Here is a 21299-nt window from a genome sequence, read left to right as displayed (position 1 = left end):
GGATAATTGCCCTAATCTAAGCAACACGAGCTTAGATTAGGGCAAGTACATGTAAGACATTCGTTACAATTGTTCATAGAGAAAATTCTGAGTTGACAAGAGAAGACAAATCCTTACGAAATAAACTAACTGCAGGTTTGACATAATGCAGGAACATGTAATACAAGACAGCCTGACATACAGCACTAAAAGGTAGGATGAAGTAACTCACTGTATGGTCAGCGCTGCCTTTAGAGAGAAGGTCATCTAACTTGTACCACCCTTGTGGGCTGCAAAGATGAGTGTACCAGTGGCATAAAACCGGCTTGCTTACTGCTACAAACCATCATAAGTGACTCTTTAAAACTCTTTGGTTAAAGAAGCAAAAGCTTTACTATAATGAGAGTCATGTCCATCTGTCCAAGGCAACGCTTAGAGATTAGGAAAAAATAATGCATCACACGGGAATCAAACTTGGACATTCGGCTTTGCAGCCAGGCACACTATCAACTGCACCACTCGACTACCTTGTGGCAGTGTAGGAAAATTGTGCCCATAGTTATTACACAGGACGATATGTAACGGCGTGCCGAACTGCCAGCGTACTACTATGGATAAAAAGCTCACTTAGAGAATTAATTGGCATTACTGTGCTCATGTGGGTTTTGCCACCAGACACCAGAGTGTACTCATTACAAAATTGACTTCCTACTAATTTAATATCAAACTATGATTATATTAGAGGATTATTACAAACCATGTCCTGGCCACGCATATCTTCTTTAATTGTGGGAAACTTGCAGATATCTGTAAGAATATGCAATTGCGTTAATTATTAAAGCACAAAGCCTTTTTAGAAAATCCATGTGTCAATATCCAGCATTTACTTGCTATCCCTCGCAATCAGCATCTGTTTCTAAATATCAGTTAAGGACGTAGGACTTTGCATGCTTATGTGAGATACATCAATATTTAAACTGCAGCAACAAAAAAGTTCACTAGTATTCCATTATGCAAAAGTATCTACTAGTTCACATACTATTTATTGCATGATATTAGAAACCAATGTATTAGAATTGACACAATTGCACACATGGACAAAGCCAAGTTCCCCTACCAACCAATCCAGTCTAATGAACTCAGCCTATGTAATGAGCTATCAAAACTAGCAAACATAACCTCTTCTATTTTATGCACATCTCCATCAGTAACAATGACTGCGTCTACAGCAGCTGCCTCTAGTCTCCATGCAACATCCTTGGCAGTGAGAAGAGTGGTACCAGGGCAGAAGACAACTCCTGTAAGTCAGAGCGAAGATAACTCAAAAAGAAGCAATTTTTAGCCTCAATATTATAATCCCACATATAAAATTACTGTTATAAGGATGCTTTAAATAGTCTCATAGAAGTTTTCAAGAGACCAAATGTTCACTGGTTTTGTCAGTTCTTTTCATGAGTCAGGGACAACATGCTAAATACCTACAAGTATATGCATAATTGATTGGAGAACAAGAGAAGATAGCTGCCTATTTTCACCAAATCTTCAATTTTGAATACCAAATCTAATTGACACAAGTTATATTTAAATTTTCTAATATTTGTTTGAAAGTTTCACTTTACTATACCTTAACGTGAACTTTTTTAAGCCGGCAGATGGTTTGATACTCTTTTATTGTTGCCTTTCAATACGGCCTGGACTCAGGAAATGCCTAAAAATCTGGGAGCACCATTTACAGTCTATTAAAGAAATTGATATAGCGAAACACAGAAAGTAGGACAGAGGGCGGACAGAGAGTGCAATAAATACTGCGCGCATATTATTTAAACGAGGTATGGCATTTTATAATTATAAAAAACAATACTTTTTAAGCAAAGCCTTAATTACTTTAGCTCATACATGCATTATTCCGTATCTCCAAATGGCATCTCAATCATTATTGATAATGACTACAAAGCGCAGCAGAGTAGTCATTAAGATAAATTATAGACACGTGTGACCAGGTGTATAAGAACTTTTACAAACAGGAGAGACTAAAGTTCTGATATCAAATCAGCCATATATGTAATTATCTCGTACTATTACTATGTTTATTTGAACAGGCCGTATCGGTGTATCACTGTTGAACAGAAGTTTCAGCTTTACGCTAGTGTATAGGCCTACTCTTGCAATCTAGTCAAAGCAGGTTGGAAGAGTTGCATGTGCAGCGTGAGAGACTAAATCAGTGAGGTAAAAACTCCCCTGCATAATATAATATATTACATATAATAAAATATTATTAGACATTCTAAAACTGGACAAAGTAAACATTGAACGTTTAAAAATTTCAAATGCTTCTTGCTATTGACATACGCACCTGCCCTTATACAAGCCAAGGTTAAGATCCACCATTCTACAATTCTGGGTAATATAACAAGTACCTTGCTTCCTCTCTCCAGCCCTGCACCAGCTTGTAATCCATTGGCCAGTCTGTATGCAAGCCGACACAGAAGATGTACTAGTATAGAACAGTAGTACTATACGACAGTAGTACTATTATAGGACAGTAATACTAGTAGTACTAGTATAGGACAGTAGTACTAGTATAGGACAGTAGTACTAGTATAGGACAGTAGTACTAGTATAGGACAGTAGTACTATATGACAGTAGTACTAGTATATGATAGTACTAGTATATGACAGTAATACTAGTACTAGCATGAAATACCTTTTAGACAATTGGCTAAGAACTGAATAGCTGTACTTGATGCTCTTTCCATGCTCATCAATCCACCAGAGTGCAGTCAGTTCTGGTTTCTGAAATGCAAATTTATCCTTCAAGTAGTAATAATATGAATATCTTTTAACCCAAAACTACCATATCAGCAAAGCAAATACGTACTCTGGTTAGTTTTGTAGAATTATTACAAGTACGCTGAACAATCGAAATAAAGCTAGTCTTTCCTAATCAGTTTCTCCACCTGAATTTTATGAAACAAGAGCTATAATTGGTTTGTAATAGCAAAATGCAGAAAGTACCTTTAATGTCCAGACATCAAAAATGTCTCGAGAAAAGTTGAAATATTCCGGTGCATCTAGTTTGAATGCTTGTCTCTCTTTCTCATAGTCTGTAAAGTTTGTTCTTGAAACAGACCTGAGACAGCAGCGAGACCATCTCACTACACGGTGTATGTGGGCAGCGCTTCTTTTAATGACAGAGACAGGCATTTTCTACGACATGCTCTCCTACAAAAAGTCAAGTTCATATTCCCAGAAACAAGTTTTGCAGTTCATGCCTCATTATGTAGTTTGTATAGCAATTTTCTTACCCGCCAATTTTAGTGCATACAAAGGCTTGCACATCAAAACTAATTTTTCTAAGCATGAGATGAATTGGCATTACCAGACTGGCATATTATCTAAGAGTGATGTATCCAGTGGTACAGATGTATTAAAAGTACTAACATTTAACCTACTATGTCTACTGATACTGTATGAATGATTTCTAGGTCAGACTGAAATCAATTAAGAAAAGTTCAATATGCAAGAGAATAAAACATAAAGAGATATAGTATTTGTCTCTCTACCCGATTTACAATGACATAGTATTCTTATCACCTGTATTCATGTGTTATGCAGCCTTTGAAACAGAATTACGATTGTGAAGATACTTTATGTGATTGGTTAAGAGTTATGGTAAAAACTCAGTAAAAGCAAAGATCAATAAAGCAATAAATAAATAAATAAAAAAGATCACGCTAGCAGCTTGCAAAAAAGGAGTGGCTTAGCAAAAATATTTAAAGCTTTACTACAATCTTTACTATAATAAGAACTGCGTCCATGCTGACTGTCCGAAGCAGTGGGAAAAGCATTGGGGGAAAGGATTACACCGCACAGTAATCGAACCCAGATATTTGGCTTCCCGGCCAGGCACACTACCATCTGCACCACTCAACCACCTTGCTGTTTGCAGAATAATTGTGCACATAGTTATTATACATTATGATCTCTCACGGTGCACCAGACTGCAAGGTTATTAGTGAGTATAATTTGATGGAAAGAGCTACAAAATATTAAGCTGGATTAGACAATCATGAGTTCTTCATCATCAAATCCAATTACCTATTCACCAGCTCCTACGCTACGGTCTTCGGTGTATTCGTGTAGTCTGCCAACTAATGAGTATCCACAGTCCACTCTTTTTTCATCGCAATTATTATAAAAAAGTCAAATTGCAGATAGTAATCAGGGAGGTAACAAGGCAAGCAAGAACTAGCTCAGAATTAAAGTTGCGCACACATCGCCATGCCCACATACTCATGCTAACAGTTACAGCTGTTCTTTGCTTGTTCATGAAGTTTAAAGACTTCTATAATGATAGGCTTTCGAAGGTCGCATCAAGTTTATCACAATTAGATGTAATCTTGCTAGTCTTTGATTGTCAGGCTGATAGGTGGCAGCCTGTCGAGCTAATGGAGACTTGTTCTAGGGGTAATTGAGTCAGAGCTGTGCTCTAGGAGGCCGTGAGCCCTGCTCACTAGTTAAGGCACTGCTGGAGGGTAATGGCGAAACTGTAGATTGCATCTAACTTACAACAGGTAAAAACAGAAAACTTGCTTACATAGGTACCCTGACTGTGGGTTTACCCTCGAGACGCTGACTAAAATTTAAAACTAGTAGATTATTTTATTTTGTTGTAATAGCGGATAGCAGAGACAACTTCCATTTAAAAATGCTGTTAGGAAGTTCAAAACCTTCTTGTCCATACTGTGGTTTGGCTTGATTTTGTTGTTTACAACTTTAATTTAAAAGTTTTCTCATGCATAAAAACTAGCTAATTCTGTTTTCTTCTCAAAAAAGCAACTCGGCCTCATGAATCATGGTGTTAACTAACCACTCCCGTACAAATCATGCTATTATTCTCATGCCACAATAAAAAATGGACAGTTTGAACCACCATAAGAAAGCAGAAACTATCTAATATTGCATTCGAATGGCAAATATGTTTGGTCATGTGCCTACTTCGTCTAAACTAAGCCTCCAAGACCCTAAAAATTTAAATATTCTTGATGTTCAAGGCCAGGGGAAGGTTTTAAGCCAATAAATTGGGGCCAAAATACAAAAGGCATTACGACCATTTGTATCTAGAAACATCATTTGTAAGTTGAAGCAACATTTCATCCAAACAACATTCCGTAACTTAAGAATTTTAGAGGTTCCACTGTTGAGTCTAAAAAGTAAACCCTGGGTGATAGAAGCTAAATGACTGTTGTGTCAAATGATCCAGAGACATCAAGACATTACTCTGGTGAGGTGGGTAGCCTATAGGTCTTAAGACAAACAGTCATAGAATACAAGATTAGTACAATAAGATATGGCGGTCTAAGACTAATTAATGAGCCATGGTAATAAAATTACGATTATATTTAATTAGCTATAAAACCAGATTAAGGAATGATAGCGTAATTATGTAGGGTGTTACAAAAAGCCTATCCGCGTCGAGAAGTACTGACCATATTAATTTAGAGTAATGTCAACATCATCTTCCACCATAAAACTAAAGCCAAAATTGGGTGTTTCATTAGTTGCGTAAACACAAATGGAGTTCTCATAGACAAAGCAATACCCGAGTATAAGCCAGAATTGATCATTCACCTGCACGAAATGGGCAAATATATGAGAGAAATGGCAAAGGAGGAGCGCTTAGTAAAAATAACATATCAACAGTGGTAAAGCAGCATCAGAAGACTAAAAATTTTAAGACTAGGCCAAGGAATAAAAACTACAGAAAACCACTATTAGATCTGACTGTACTCTGGTCAGATGCAAATCCAAAACTGAGCAATTAGCAAAAGAAGGCACGTTCCAGCCCCAGAAGACAATTGCTGAAAACAGACTTTGAGCTTGTCAAGCTCGCATGTAAACCCCTTTTGACAGATAAAAAGCAAAAGTAATTGAACTGGACAGAAAATCATCAGATTAGGAGTAGAGAAAAGTTCTATTCTCAAATTAATAAAAATTAACAACACGCAATTCGGAAAACTCCTATATTCGAAAAAACCTTTAAAAGAGTTTCTTCTGCTGTCAGACACTGATAGTGGAACATTCAATCTCGATCATGGTGTAGACGTTGTAAGACAGCAGATGGAGCTGGAAGGCTGAGGAAATTCAAGAGAATAATGAATGCAGAAAGTCAATAAAAATGCTGAAGAAAATAATTCAGGGCACCAAAGATCTCTTCCAAGATGGCTAACACTGATTATCTCAAGACAGTGATGTATCATGTTACTCAGCATATTTGGTGAACGACTGGTATAAAGATTATGGGATTCAGCTTCTCAACTGGTCGACCTAAAGTCTAGACCTGAGCACAATCAATAATCTCTGGCAGAAGATTAGTGAAAAGCTGGTGAGAGACAAGCCAAATACTAACGGACCACTGATTGAACACCTAAAAAAGTTGGTGAAAACAGCTCGAGTTTGTGTTTGAAGCTAAAGGTGGATTTATCAAGTCTTAGTCATACTCTCTACAGAATAAACCTAATTAGACCTCTTTAGGGGCACCAATCCACATCAAAAGTGATTTGTCACAAATGTTGCTACAATTATGCAAACTGCATTTATAGACTTCTCATAGTGTGTGCATTTGTACCTCTTGAGATATTTAGAACAAACCTAACACAAATGATTATGTTTTCTGTCTATTTACAACACTTCAAAGTCTATAAGTTTTTGGTTTCAATGTTATATAGCTTGCAATAATTTCAACCTAATTAACAGCTATGGCAAATTTATGAAAGTTTAGAAGTTTATGTTGACACACGTCGTGAAGGCACCTGAACAGTAGGCCTATATACTAGGGTAGAGGTCAGAACTGTATACATTGACTGATCGAAAATGCATCATACACTGTCAGCAAACCACAATGGGGCATGATAGTTGCCATCAAAGCAATGTAAGTAAAAGAGGTGACGAGTTCAATTTAAAAGCATTATTTTGCGATAGCAAATCAAAAGCCAAAGTGAAGCCAATAAAAAGCCAAGTCAAGAGACAGGGGTATCTTTTGCTCGCTGAACGTTTCTTGAAGTTGAGAAGTAGCAAAAGTCAAATCAATTGTCGATTACTGTTCCAAAACTCTATTTTGACTCATAGCAAAGTTAAACGAATATTAGTTGAGCTATTTCAGAGGTACTTTGGAAAAAACCATTCCAATGCCCCTCATTAATAAAAAGCAACGGTGGTGGATGCGACCTATAATGAAAATCTTTCCAAATTATCAACCTTACGCCTTGAGTCAAAAATTGACTCAAGTAGACCTCTAGAAAATCTGTTCAGGTTGAATATTTAGGCCACAATACAGAGTAATATTGATTTAGCTTATATAGTCAAAAATATGGCAGAGGGCATAAAAATAAAACAGTCAGAAAAATGAAAATTGTATAATTTGATCATTATAGAGTCATGGCTGATTGCTGTGATCTAGCTATAAAATAATTACGCTAAAGGGGTTGAATACACTTTAAAATAGCCATCTTGGAAACACTTTCATAATTAGTAAGATAAGCAAATATAAAACCCTAACGATTCAGTTTTTGGCAGAATAAATATGATGTAAGTTTTAAAAACATATGTGAAATAAATGAACTCACACACAAGTATGGACAGCACAGGTATGTAAAGCTAGCTCAACTCTAGAAAATGGTAATAACTTTATCTGGGCGCTATGATCTGTCATAAAATGTTGAAAAATTAGTGTCTTGATAGACTGAGAACAGAAAGAAAGGCTGTGTAGGTGTGTTTTGTTGGAAACTTAAACCTTAACTGATCATACATGGAAGGACTGATATAGTGATCTAACTAGACTGAGTAAGACATAAAATAAGAGCGAGAAACGGCAAGGGGGAGAAGAAACGATGTTCATAATTTACATGAGCCAAAGTAATCCCTAGCCTATTTGACTAATTTCGGCGAACAGAGAGAATTTCCAAACATTTGCCTGAAGCTTTGGCTAGGCTGTAAGAGCGCTAAAAACAAAAGATTACGTTGCCAGACTGTTAGCCAAGTATGAAATAGTCTTCAACAAAAATATTCGATGATTAAGACAAACCACTTATAGATCATGCAGTACATCTGTGTGAGAAGAAAGGAGCAGAACTTTCAATATGTTATGGAGTAGCGTGCAAGAATCTGCCTTAAGCCCTTTATTTTGGCAAGAGTAGACAACGCAAAATAGCAAAGCTAAAACGCAGTGTCTTGTCTAAATGAACTTAAGCATGCTCAATAGCTGCCAATATTTTTGCACGTTGAGTATCACTAATGTGCATGAAAAGGCAGATCGGAAGGGCAAAAGTGGCAAAAGCAAATGGGTTTACGTTTTCCTTTAATATTAGTTGCATTATATACAGGTCCTCTGTTTTGAGAATAGCTACCCATTACCTGCTAGAAAAAGCCCTTTTTGACCGTAGAGCAAAAAAGAGTTAGCCCAATAAGATGTAAAACTGGTTTAAAATGTCTTAAAAATTCTGAAATCACCTTTGCTTTACACGGAGATGCCAATCTAGTGTGATGCAGTGCTCTCTCATGCCCCCAAAAGAAAAAGTATCATTACAACAGCTTTCTGATTGAGTCGATTTACTGTACAACCTAGTATAAACTAGCAGATGAAGTAAAGGCTGTTGAGCATTTTAAGCTTTACACGCAAGATAAGTTAGTCCATTTCTCCCCCAAAAGTATGTTAGTAATATATCACAAAAAGAATTTTCAGCATAAGGCCTCAGTTACTTATGGTTTTTGTAGTGTAGGCCGGTAGCATCCGGAGAAATGTTAGGGTGGTTCTAGAGTGACGAACAAATCAAGGGACATGGAGAGAAGCCTAACAAAAAGTGAGAGGTTCTAGACTAGTGAACAACCTGTACCAGAGGTGAGAATTATTACATATCTTGCTGCAAAGTATCTCATGGTGTCAGAAGAAGGTAAATATGGACTGAGTAAAGTGACACAGCCTACAGAAGAATGACAATCAATTCAATTAACAATAATCAGCATACCAAAAATTTGCTATTAAACAGCAGTTGAACAAGGATTAGGTGGAAACTACAGCAGAATTCACAATAACTGAAGCCAACTCCAAGGATGACAGATTTGTGAAAGGAATCGATTTTCAAGTGGTAGTTAGGCTACCATGTGGGAAAAATTCAAACTGCCATTTGAAATTTTCAAACTAGCAAAAAACTATGGTAAGATGTCTGAAAATCAGAAAATTGCCAACATGCTTGTGAAAATGGAGCTGGGAGTATACCAATATTCAACCAGTTCATCTTTGATACATCAGTAGAGGTTAAAAAGAAAATGCTGAAAAACATCCATGTTTGTTTGATAATTAACCATATTCGGGAGTCGGTGCTTAGAGACTTCCATCCCCTACCAACCACAGGGGAGATGCTTAGTGATTTGGGCAATTCAAGGTACTTTATCAAGATGGATGTTAATTTCGGGTATTTCCAAATGAAACTGAGCGAAAGCTCCCTGAAACTCACCACATTCATCACCTCGTTTAGACGATACTAATGTAAACGCCGCCCATTTGGGGTTTTTTCAGCACTAGAGATCTTCAAGCATAAAATGCAAGAAATACTGCCAGCCATCATAGAAGTAATCTGCCAAATGAATGACATCTTGATGGAGGCCACTACAAGGAAGAAGCATGATGAGGTTTTTGAGTGAGTTCTAAAGGCTTTGTTCGCAGTGGGAGATGCCCTAAACCAAGAAATATGTGAATTCTCCAAGGAGACCATCAAGTTTTTTGAGGCATGTGCTAGATAAAGATGGACATAAACCTATTTAGACCCAGAGAAAACTAAAAAGATTGTGGTCTTCCCAGGGCCTCAAAACAGAAAGGAATCATACCGATTCTTTAGAATAATGAATTATTTACTTGAAGTTTGTCAAACTTGACACTATGACACTCTGACAGCTACTCCAGGAAAACAAGTAATGGGTGTGGAGACCATGGCAGCAGAGCTGGCTCAGTAGATAGAAGAAAAAAACTGTTCTACATCGCCAAACTGATGCTTTGTAAGTTTGATGCTGACACTTTATTAAGCACTGGTACGTCGTCAAATGGTTCAAGTGCATTCAAAAAGTAGATGTTTTGAAAACTGGTGGCATCCGCATGCCAAACAATGTCTTCAACAGAGATCAGATATGTTTCGAAATTCCATTACTACCTGGCCAAATGAAGTTTCAAGGTTGAACCAAACTACTAGCCCTTGGTGTCAATCCTAAGAATTTGCAAGACTTCCCTTGAGAGTTCAAGGGCTCTGGCTTTCTTTGAAGGCATATGATTACAACATCTCATACACACCCAGAAAATAATTGGTTGGCAGATGTAGTCTTCAAGGATCCTGTGATGTGGACACCAAATGAGTAATTATGGAATTGTTGAGGATTTGGTTGAAGTTCTTCTGATTTCACGCAATAAGCCTGCTAGACTCTACCCATCAATTGCTGATGGTATGGAAAGTACACTTCTGATAGATTATATTATTTATTCATGACCGGTACACCAGAAAGTAGCCCATAAGCTCAGAAGTTTTTCACCTTTGCACACTATTGGACAGTAGTTGATGGAGTAATCTATAAAAATGGCAGAGCCTTCATCCCAATTGAAGACCACAAAGTCATTCTCAGAGACATTCATCACAGTCATCAGAGTGAGCCTAAATGCATTAAGCAAGCAATTGAAATTGTTTGATGGCCAGGAATAGCAGAAGATATTGGGACCTGAATAATGAAATAAGCCTAGTGTACAGAAGTCAGAAGAATCCCTAGAGAACCAATCTGTCAAAAGCCACTTCCAGGATGGCCCTGGTGGTGGCTAGTAGCGGACACATGTGAAAAAGAGAATCAGAATATCTTGTAATAGTTTATTATTTCAGCCGATATATTGTGGCAGCAAAAGTTGACACAAGCGAATCTAGAAACCTAAAGCCAGTTTTTCAGAGGGTCATATGTACTTATGGTGCTACTCGTACTCTGGTGACAAATATTGCTCCTTACTTTAAGTGAGAGGATTTCCAGCACTTCTTGAAATATGGAACACGTCACTTTAGCGTAATGGGAAGGCAAAAAGGGTCATTCAGACTATCAATAGGCTACTGTCAAAGAACATCAATCTCCAAGCAACATTGTGCAACTATCAAGACACCCCATTGGAATCTAGATATTCTCCGGATTTGCTGAGAGGGCTCCTCCATGGGAATATGCAATGACCGGTACGTCAATGAACAACACTTCATCAACAAAGACTTAAAAATAAAAGTCGCCAAGCGAGGATATACAATTCCAGACATAAGGTTAGAGATAGGAGTCCGCTGCATGCTGCACCAAGTCAGAGTTGTAGCAAAATGGAAAGCAAAGGCCACTTTCAGCTACAGTAGTAGGATCAATTAAGAAGTTCTTGTGAACAAGGAGGGTACTGTATTGCATCGCAATCGATCCCAGGTGTAAGATACGCTAAGACAGACCGCGGAGACCGCTAAGACAGAACATAATTACGAGAACATGCCAGCATTCATTCAGTTCTTCCGAGGCGACAGCCTGTGCAACAGCCCTTACATGTGCTGAAGCAACCGCTGCAGGCCCTTCAGGAGGGATAGCATCAATCACAGGTGCAACAGCAGCCAACAGATTACCTGACACAACAATGCGTAGGATCAACAGCCTCACAACAATGTTGGGGTGCACCAGATTAAAATACATGTGGGGCGGAAGCTCTCAGTTTTGGGTAGCAACAGCTGAAATTAAAATCATTGAAAACTGTCATCTCTTCTATGAAAAAATAGTATTCATTGTCACAATACCACTCAGATTCACATCATGACATCATCTCACCAATGAAAAGCATAAGTTGACACTAACATCTGTACCGCTGAACATATTTTTTCACCCTTTTACAATGAACTCAATTCTTCGTATTAAACCTGTGCATTGTACCATATTCCCAATAGACTTTAAAACGTACAACACCAACTTCGCTTGAACCCCATCGATGACAGCGCTCTGTGAGTACTAGAACACTCAGATTAAAGGATATGTAGGGGTAGAGAACCGTAGTACACTTCGGTTAAAGAATCAGAACAAGATGCCTGCTTTGAATCTGCCAAAACTATTATTTCACAGAAAACTAGGAAAGCATGCGTTTAGGGCAAATCTGCTGACTGATGAGTTGTATGTATCCTGAGGAGTAGAGAACAGAGTACAGAATTGGAGAACAGAATTCATTCGTCGACTACATATGTGTTAGCATGATCAACCTCAGGTTTACTGGCATTTTTATACATACCGGTAGCTTTATCATTCATTTATATCACCTTTGACAATGTTTTGTCTTTTAGCATATACTTATCACGTCTTATCAGTTGGAGTTTGCAATAGTGTCAAGTGGCTTATGTGTTTTCTATTTTGATGGTGCGATAGCACCCGTGGAATGAGTAGTACATTTGGAAGGGAGGTGTAATGTAGGGTGGTCACCTCCGGGTAAATTTCAAGGTAGTTCTGAAGAGGCCAGTAAACCGAGAGCAAAACTTAGCCAGCTGAGAAGTTCTAGACAAGTCAACAACTCATACTAAGATGAGAATTATCACATATTTAAATGCATAGTGTCTCAGTTTCACTAAAAATGACACTGTCTGCATACAATTGTTTGCAAACATATAATTGGTTTCTTCTGAATAATTACTTAGCAGTCCTAAATAGTGACCAATATAAACAGTCTTTACGATGAGCAAGACGACTATCATGCAACATAACAGGTTTGAGTTTGATCTGTGACTAGGACACACCTGAACCTCTACCTCCAGAAAATCTATACAGATTGAATATTTAGGTCAAAATACGGAGTAATATTCATTTAATTTATATAGTCAAAAATACTACAGAGGGCATAAAGATAATACAGTCAAAAATATCTATCTTAGATTACAGGAACACTGTGGCTGTTAGAAAGTTGCTGTCAGGTTAAAAAAAGCATGGCTTAACAAAAGTAGCCATTGCAAAAAATAATCAATACCACTGAAGTCGTGTAAAACTTTCAATGTGTAATTCAGTGTTACCAGAACGCATCAACATTTTGAGTTATTTTTATCGCTTAGAGAGCAACTGTGGCCTAGTGGTTTAGGATACCTGTCCTGCAAACACCAGGTCGGAGTTAATTGCCCGAAAAGCCACCAGTGATAAGAAGAATAGCATTCAATCTTAAACTTCTCTCTGCAACCGGGCATGTATCTGATAGTTAAGGTTTATTTGCCACTTGTTTTAGACGGATCTCAGACATGTCTGTTGTGTTATTGTATTAACCGGATATAGATATGACTTCCGGTGGAAGGGCACTCTGGGACGTTTTGCAATAATAAGCTTTGTGAATTCTAATCCACCATTTAACCTAACTTTATCTGCCTGTATAAACTAACATAGTGGCCAGTACAAATTGTTGTAAATCAATGCTTGGGGAATTTTTTTGTCAGTTTTGTCCCAGGAGTCAAATTTGTGTAGATTTTGCCTTTTTGTGCATTAGTTAGATTTTGCGTTATCTAGCGTTATGGTAGCCGGCGCCAAATTTAGCCCACCTAGAGAATTTGACTTCAAACCAGAAAAATGGTCAGAATGGTTCTCGAGATGGACTAGATATCGAGCTATTACCAAACTCTCAGAAGAAGAGTATCAAGAACTGCAGATTAGCAGCTTCTTGTACTGCATGGGTAGTAAGGGTGAGAGTATCTTTGCAAGTTTGAGCCTGACTGATGCAGAGCGCAAAGTTTATAACACTGTTACTACAGCATTTACAAACTATTTTTCTTCGCGCAGATATATTATCCATGAACGATCAAGATTCCTCCGTAGGGATCAACAAGCTGGGGAAACCATGGAACAGTATGTCCGAGCATTGAATGATATTGCTGATCGTTGTGATTTTGCTAGTCGATCCGAGCAGATACGTGACTGAATGGTAGTAGGCATAAGGGATGTGACCTGCAGCAGGGAGATGCAGAAAATGGATGTGGATAAGTTAACCGAAGAAGTTGCCATCAACTTGGCTCGTCAGTCTGATCAAGTTGAAATCTACATTAAAGGACGTGCCAGTTCTCATCCTACTCTAACTGCAGATGTACAAAATTCAGTTGATGCCATACACCAACCTTCACGCCACCGACGTTCCAAATTTGGTGGAAACTGAAGCTTTACTGCTGCTTCCAAGACAGATACCCGTGATAAACCGTGTTCAAAATGTGGGTATCTCGTTCATAACAAAGACACCTGCTCCGCCAAAAACGCCAAGTATAATACATATGACAGTGTTGGACATTTTAGTAAAATGTGCAGGTCTGCTTCAACTAACCCTACCCACTCTAAAACACAAGTCAATGAGATAACTGCCAACCTAGACAGCATGTTTTTGGGGGAGGTAATATTTACTACTCATAACGAATTTCTTGACTTCAGCGTGTGGTTCAAATTAGTTGTGGTAGACAAACTCGATATACCAGTTGAATTCAAACTTGATACCGGAGCTGACGTGTCAGTCTTGCCAAGCAAACTATGTCCAAACAATCAGTTGGAAGGGTGCCAGAAAAGGATCATTGGCCCCAGTAAACATGTAATACCTGTTCTAGGATGCTTCCAAAGTAGGCTAACTGTCGATAACGCCTGTCTTGACAAAATATTATACGTTGTGGACCAACTAAAAACATTGCTTAATAAACATGCTTGTGTTTGTTTAGGCCTAGTAGCACATACATGTGATGTTGATGATGTAGGTAACACTAATGATATTTTTAGGGTAGAATTCCCTAACCTTTTTGTAGAGCTAGGCAAGATGGAGGATAGTGTAGGTATTGTGTTGAGTGACAACACCAAACCGTTCACCATTCACACACCTCGTACAGTCCCGTATCCGCTAATGGACAGCATTAAATCAGAGTTAGAGGACATGGTCTCTAACAAGGTTATCTTTCCCGTAAATCGACAAACCGATTGGTGCGTGCCTATGGTAGTAGTGCTTAAAAAGAACAAAAAAGTTAGGATCTCTGTTGACTTTACAGAACTGAACAAGCGATTGAGATGCGAAGTGTACCCAGTGGCTCACGTTCAGTGTAGTTTAGCTAAGTTGGGTACAGGCGCTATCTTCACCAAACTCGATTCCAATTCAGGATTTTATCAAATTCCTCTCAAAGAGCAGGATAAGTATCTGACTACATTCTTAACACCATTCAGGAGGTTTGCGTTCAACTGCCTACCGTTTGGCTTGTCATCCAGCCCAGAAATTTACTCAAAAATTGTTTTCCATGTCCTTAGTAGCTTGGAAGGAGTTATCTGTCAAAAGGTCAATGTTTGTATTTGGAAAAAAGATGTATAGCAGGGGTGTGCAACAGGTGGCCCGGGAGCCACAATCCGGTCCACAGGCTAAGATATGTGGCCCCTGCATTGCAGTGCTGGTATTTTAAATTTATTTTCTCAATAATATTATTTTTAACTTCTCTGAACCGGACATACTAGATGTCAAGGTTAAACGGACATTTTCTCGTTTACTGACCACGCACTTTTTTTGACAGTTGGGAAATATTATTGCTGGTAAGTGCGAACCAAAATGAAAATAACTTTTCTTGGGGAAGTTGAACTTTCCAGGTCAGATTTTCCTTCCAAAAATTTAATAGATTTTTATTTAAATATTTTTAAAATACTTTCTTAAACTTACATCCCAAATTTAAATAAAATTTATCGATTTTACCCAATTCTGTGTCAGCTGATTGTACTCATTAAAGCTTTTTTGCGATGGTAATAGAACAGTCAAGTAAAAAAAATTTTGTAGCTAAACGTGTCTGCTACTAAGAAAAGTTGACGTTGAAGGAAGAGTTTTCAATAAAGACTGGAGTAGCAAATATTTTTTGTTGAGCACAACGAAGGTGTTATATGTGTAATCTACTAAGCTACAATCGCTGTATTGAAGAAATACAACATCAAATGACATTACACATCAATACATTCAGCCACCTATGATACCTTGTTAGGCCAAGCTAGATTAGACAAGCTGGAACAGATGACCACGGCAATTAAGAAGCAAAAAGAGGTGTTTACTTCATATAAGAAAGACTGAGCTTGTAACCAAGCTTAGCTTGAAAATCTGTGTGCTATTTGCAGAAAAAGGGAAACCATTGAGTGATGGAAAATTAGTAAAAAGTTGCTTGGGTATATTCACTGACTTTGCCTGTCTTGAAAAAAGCAGTTATTGCAACAAACCAGTTTGTCTCGTTTTACTGTGGCACGCAGGATTAACCAGCTTTCGAAAAACATTGAAGAGACTTTGAAAAAACAAATAGAGATGCACATCATATAGCTTTGCTCTTGATGAAAGCACAGATGTTAGTGACACTGCCAAATTGGTTGTTTTCACCCGAGGCACCACAGATAATTTTGAAATAATTGAAGAATTTTTAGAGATGGCCAGTATGTCCTCAACAACTACTGGACAAGACATTTGTGACCAAGTAGTGAAGCTGATGGATAAGTTTGAACTGGACCCTTCTAGGCTCTTTGGCCTAACAACTGATGGAGCACCTTCAATGACAGGAATAATTAATGGACTCACCAAAAAATTTTCAAATGCCATAGGATTGCCAGAGGTTGCGTTGAATCACTGTATTATACATCATGAAATTTTTGCACAAAAATGCTTGGTTTTACTGATGTGATAAAAAGTGTTGTTAAAAATGGAATTGCGTCAAAAAAGTGGATTTCATGAAACTAAGACCAATAAAGCTACAATTTGATATAATTTTTGTCTTTATAGACTAACCCTGTCCAGAGATATAAGCGTTTGAATGAGGCCATCTTTTGAAAAGCTCAGATTCGACTGGGTGCTCCATTCGTGACGTAAAGAGGAAGATACGAAAATGGAGGTAAATTTATTGTAATGTATATAGTATCATTAGCATGATTATTCTTATACATAGTTAGCAATTATCTTCTTGTTATAATGTTACACATAGTTAGAGGTTATCTACTCCTACATTATCATATCAGTTATCAACACGCATGCGTACGGACTTACACACATCAACTATCAATCATCCACATGTAAATAAGACAATCAACAAAAAGCCTTTCATGACTACTAGAATAACTTTACGATTAACGGTTTAATACTCATCAAACATGTCGCGGGCTCATGTGTGCACACTATATAAATAATACAATTATAATTACAACTACTGCTACTACAGATACTACACATCTACCATAACAGGTAAACATAACAAATGGCGACGAGGATGGGATTCACTTGGTGATCGGGCACACACCTTTTATTAATGTAAATATCAACAAAGCGAACATATATACAGACCAAGTCTGAAAGAATGCAAGTTGTATCAGTTCTAACATATTATCTTCTGTGCAGTGAAATAGTAAAGTTTGACACAAGCTCAACAACACAACAACCAAAATTAACTGGGTGCAGTTCTTTTAATTCCTTTTTGACTCGAATTAAACTGTTATCAATGGCACGATCCATAGGACACATGGACCCATATGATGACTCCTTAGAGACATTCAGTCTCTATTTAAAAAAGTTTGAAATGTTTACTGGAGCAAATGGGATTACAGATGCTAAAAAAACATCTTTCCTAGGTGTTATAGGGCCTAAAACCTACAGACTTTTGCGCAGCCTCACAACACCAGATATAATCAAAAACAAAGATTTTGATGCACTTACTCAGCTTTTAACTAATCACTTGTCTCCAGCACCTCTAGAAATTGCGGAGGCGTACCGTTTTCACCAGAGGAATTAGCTACCAGGAAAAACAGTGAACCAGTTCATAGCGCAACTCCAATCACTCTCAGAGCACTGTAACTTTCATGCAGATTTTAGACCACATGTCTTGAGAGGTCAGTTTGTGTGTGGCATCTCTTCTGGCAGCGCATGTCGAAAACTTCTGTCCGAGGCTGAATGGACACTAGATAAAGCTTTAGAAATAGCTAGAGGTATGGAACAAGCTGACAAAGATGTTCAAAGTATGGCTGGAAAGCCTCGTTCACCACAAACTGTTCTGGTGTCCTCACTTAACTCAACTTCTAATAACGTGGATGTATCGTCACTCAGCAAGAACCTTAACATTGCAAAGACCTTGCCGTTCATGTGGTAGTACTCAGCACATGAGAAAGAACTGTCCGCATCTGCAACCAGAGTGTTTCACCTGTGGTCTAAAAGGACATCTACAAGCTGTCTGATAGAGGAAGGCAGCAAATCCAGAATCAAGACAGAGACTTCAAGGCAAAACACATTTTAAGCAAGCTAGGAACACTCATGCTCTTCAAGCCACAACTAGTGCTCTATGAGATAGGAAAAAGGAATCTGCTGAAATTGCACACATAAATTCAATATCCGGAAGAATACCAGCGATAATGGTAAACACTCTCATAAATGACCATGAAGTGAAGATGGAATTGGACACCGGGGCTGGAATCTCAACAATACCGTACACTTTGTATAAACAAGTTTGTCCTGAACTTGACCTCGAACCAGCTAACATCACACTGAAACCTTACGGTATTAGTAAATATCTTGTGCCTAAAGATAAGTTAACAACCACTGTTCATCACACTGAAACCTTACGGTATTAGTAAATATCTTGTGCCTAAAGATAAGCTAACAACCACTGTCCAGTATCTAGACTAACAAGCAGAGGTTTCTTTGTATGTTATAGGAGAAAACAGTAAAGTACCTCTTTTTGGAAGGGACACGCTCAAGCACTTCACTTTAGACTGGTCACAGATAGGGCGTCAGACGCATCATCAACCAGCAAGTCCAGGTGAAAATAGCATTATTTAAGAACTAACAGAGAAGTATTCACAGCTGTTCAGCAATGCACTAGGAAATTTAAGGGAGTTCAGGCCAGTATCAAAATCAAAAAGGATGCAATACCTACCTATCACAAATACTGTGTTGAGCCTTTTGGAATTAGAAGTAAAGTTGAGGAAGAAATAACATCGCTGTTACGTGAAAATGTTATTTCACCAGTTGAACACAGTAAATGGGTAACACCTGTAGTAACCGTGATTAAGCCAAGCGGAGCAATCAGACTCTATGGAAATTTTCAAGTTACACTCAACCCAAATTTAGTAACTGATATGTATCCTATGCCTTCTGTAGATGACTTACAAGAGAAAATGAGTGGAGGCACACTATTTTCTAAGCTTGACTTATCTTGAGCATTTGCTCAAATCAAGCTTAACGATCAATCTAGAAAATATGTCACCATTACCACACACATGGGACTCTACAAATACAATCGTTTACCATATGGTACATCTACAGTTCCAGCTATTCACCAGCGTGCAATGGACTGTATCCTGCGAGTCATTTCCAATGTCATGTGTTACCAAAATGACATATGCATTACAAGAAAAGACTGTCAAGACCATCATAAGATACTAGACCTAGTACTACAACGACTTCAGAATCATGGACTGCGTGTTAACAAAGAGAAGCGTTCTTTTTTACAAAGCTCCATTATTTACCTTGGGTACCGGATAGACAAAGATGGCCTGCACCCAACAGAAAGCTAGGTAAATGCTGTTCAAAACGCACCTACACCTCATAATGTCAGTGAATTACGCTCATTTCTAGGTCTAATAAACTATTACCAGAAATTCTTGCCCAATCTAGCCAACACATTAGGCCTACATCCTCTACATACAAGTAGGTCAACTAGTAAGGGCACAACATGGGAGTGGTCGAAGCATTGCGAAGATGCCTTCAACAAGTTAAAAAATCTTCTTTCTACAGATAGGGTGTTAAGACCGTATAATACCAAACTTCTTCTTACACTAGCTTGTAATGCATCAACTTATGGGCTCAGAGCCGTACTGTCGCATGTTATGCCTGAAATCCAAGAACGTCCAGTGGCTTTTGCCTCTAGAACGCTTAATGAGAGTGAAAAGAACTATGCACAGATTGAAAGAGAGGCACTGTCATTGATATTTGGAGTCACCAAGTTTCACATATACCTATATGGGAGACCGTTTAGACTTATTACAGATCACCGATCTTTAACTACTATCCTAGGACCTAAAACCAACATACCATACTATCTATAGCTGCTATGCGCATGCAACGATGGGCAGCTATCTTATCTGCTTTCACCATGACATCCAATACAAAAGCTCAGAAAATCATAACAATGCGGAAGCTATGTCAAGACTTCCCCAATCATGCGAACGGGTTCACTGCAACTAGCTGCAACTCTTCCACTTGCATCACTGATGACCTGCCTATCACTCTTCCAAAGGTTATAGAAGAGAGAAGCAGAAACACTTTTTTGGCTAAAGTGTGTCAATACACTCAATCAGGATGACCACAAGCTGTTCCAGCAGCCTTCAAGATATTTCATCTCTGTCAGACAGAATTATCTATAAATGACGGCTGTTTGTTGAGGAGCACTTGGCTCGTTATTCCTCACAGTCTACAGCCTCCTCTGCTGAATGAGTTACATCAGGGACATATCGGAATGATAAAGATGAAAACAACTGCTAAAAACTATTTCTGGTTGCCTCAGCTAGATAAAGACATAGAGAACCTTTCACAAGCATGCCAAGAATGTAACATGGTTTGAAATAAACCTCCCTCCAACACACATCATTGGGAACTTGCAGATTCTCCGTGGCAGAGAGTGCACCTGGACTTTGCAGGGCCACTAGATAGACACATGTTTCTGCTTGCCATAGATGCATACTCTAAATGGCCAGAAGTATTTCCTCTCCGTTCAACTACTGCAACCGGCACTATAACAACCTTGAAAAGCCTTTTTGCACGACAAAGTCTTCCCACCATGGTTGTCAGTGACAATGGCCCCAAGTTTACCTCTGATGAGTTCAAGCAGTTTCTCTTAAGCAATGGGATTAAACACGTAACCTTTGCACCGTACACCAACAAAGTAATGGACAGGTGGAGAGATTAGTTCAGACATTCCAAATTATCGTACAAGGCAAGCAATGGTCCATGTGAAGAGAGTGGACAGATTTCTTCTTAAATATCGCACAACAGTTCACGTTACCACTGGGAAGGCACCGTCAGAGTTGCTCTATGGTCGAAATATAAGAACAGAACTATGTAGACTTACTCAAGCCAGGGGCAACTATACGTGTAGACAAGCCTGTGTTCAAATCGAGATTTGAGACTAGGTCATTGGTCTGGTACCGGGATTACAAATCACCAGATAGAATATGGTTGGCTGGGAAAATAGTCAATGTTATAAGAAACTGTATGTTTTGGATTCAAGATGCAGAGCAAT

At 38.3% G+C, this 21299-nt stretch overlaps 1 protein-coding gene across 1 annotated transcript in view; it reads right to left on the bottom strand.

The window, feature by feature from the left end:
* LOC137394612 (acyl-coenzyme A synthetase ACSM3, mitochondrial-like) overlaps window positions 1-21299 on the bottom strand; it is a 36598-nt gene that overhangs the window by 9355 nt on the left and 5944 nt on the right. Inside the window, exons 2-7 of the mRNA XM_068081354.1 lie at window positions 2995-3201; window positions 2684-2772; window positions 2333-2445; window positions 1159-1277; window positions 737-786; window positions 212-269 (exon numbers count right to left, since the gene is read on the bottom strand). Coding sequence (XP_067937455.1) covers window positions 212-269; window positions 737-786; window positions 1159-1277; window positions 2333-2445; window positions 2684-2772; window positions 2995-3183 — 618 coding nt within the window. The 5' untranslated portion in view covers window positions 3184-3201. The remainder of the gene's footprint in view (window positions 1-211; window positions 270-736; window positions 787-1158; window positions 1278-2332; window positions 2446-2683; window positions 2773-2994; window positions 3202-21299) is intronic.

Source organism: Watersipora subatra, chromosome 1, assembly GCF_963576615.1.
Source record: "Watersipora subatra chromosome 1, tzWatSuba1.1, whole genome shotgun sequence".
NCBI lineage: Eukaryota > Metazoa > Bryozoa > Gymnolaemata > Cheilostomatida > Watersiporidae > Watersipora > Watersipora subatra.
This window is presented reverse-complemented; position numbering and strand designations above follow the sequence as displayed.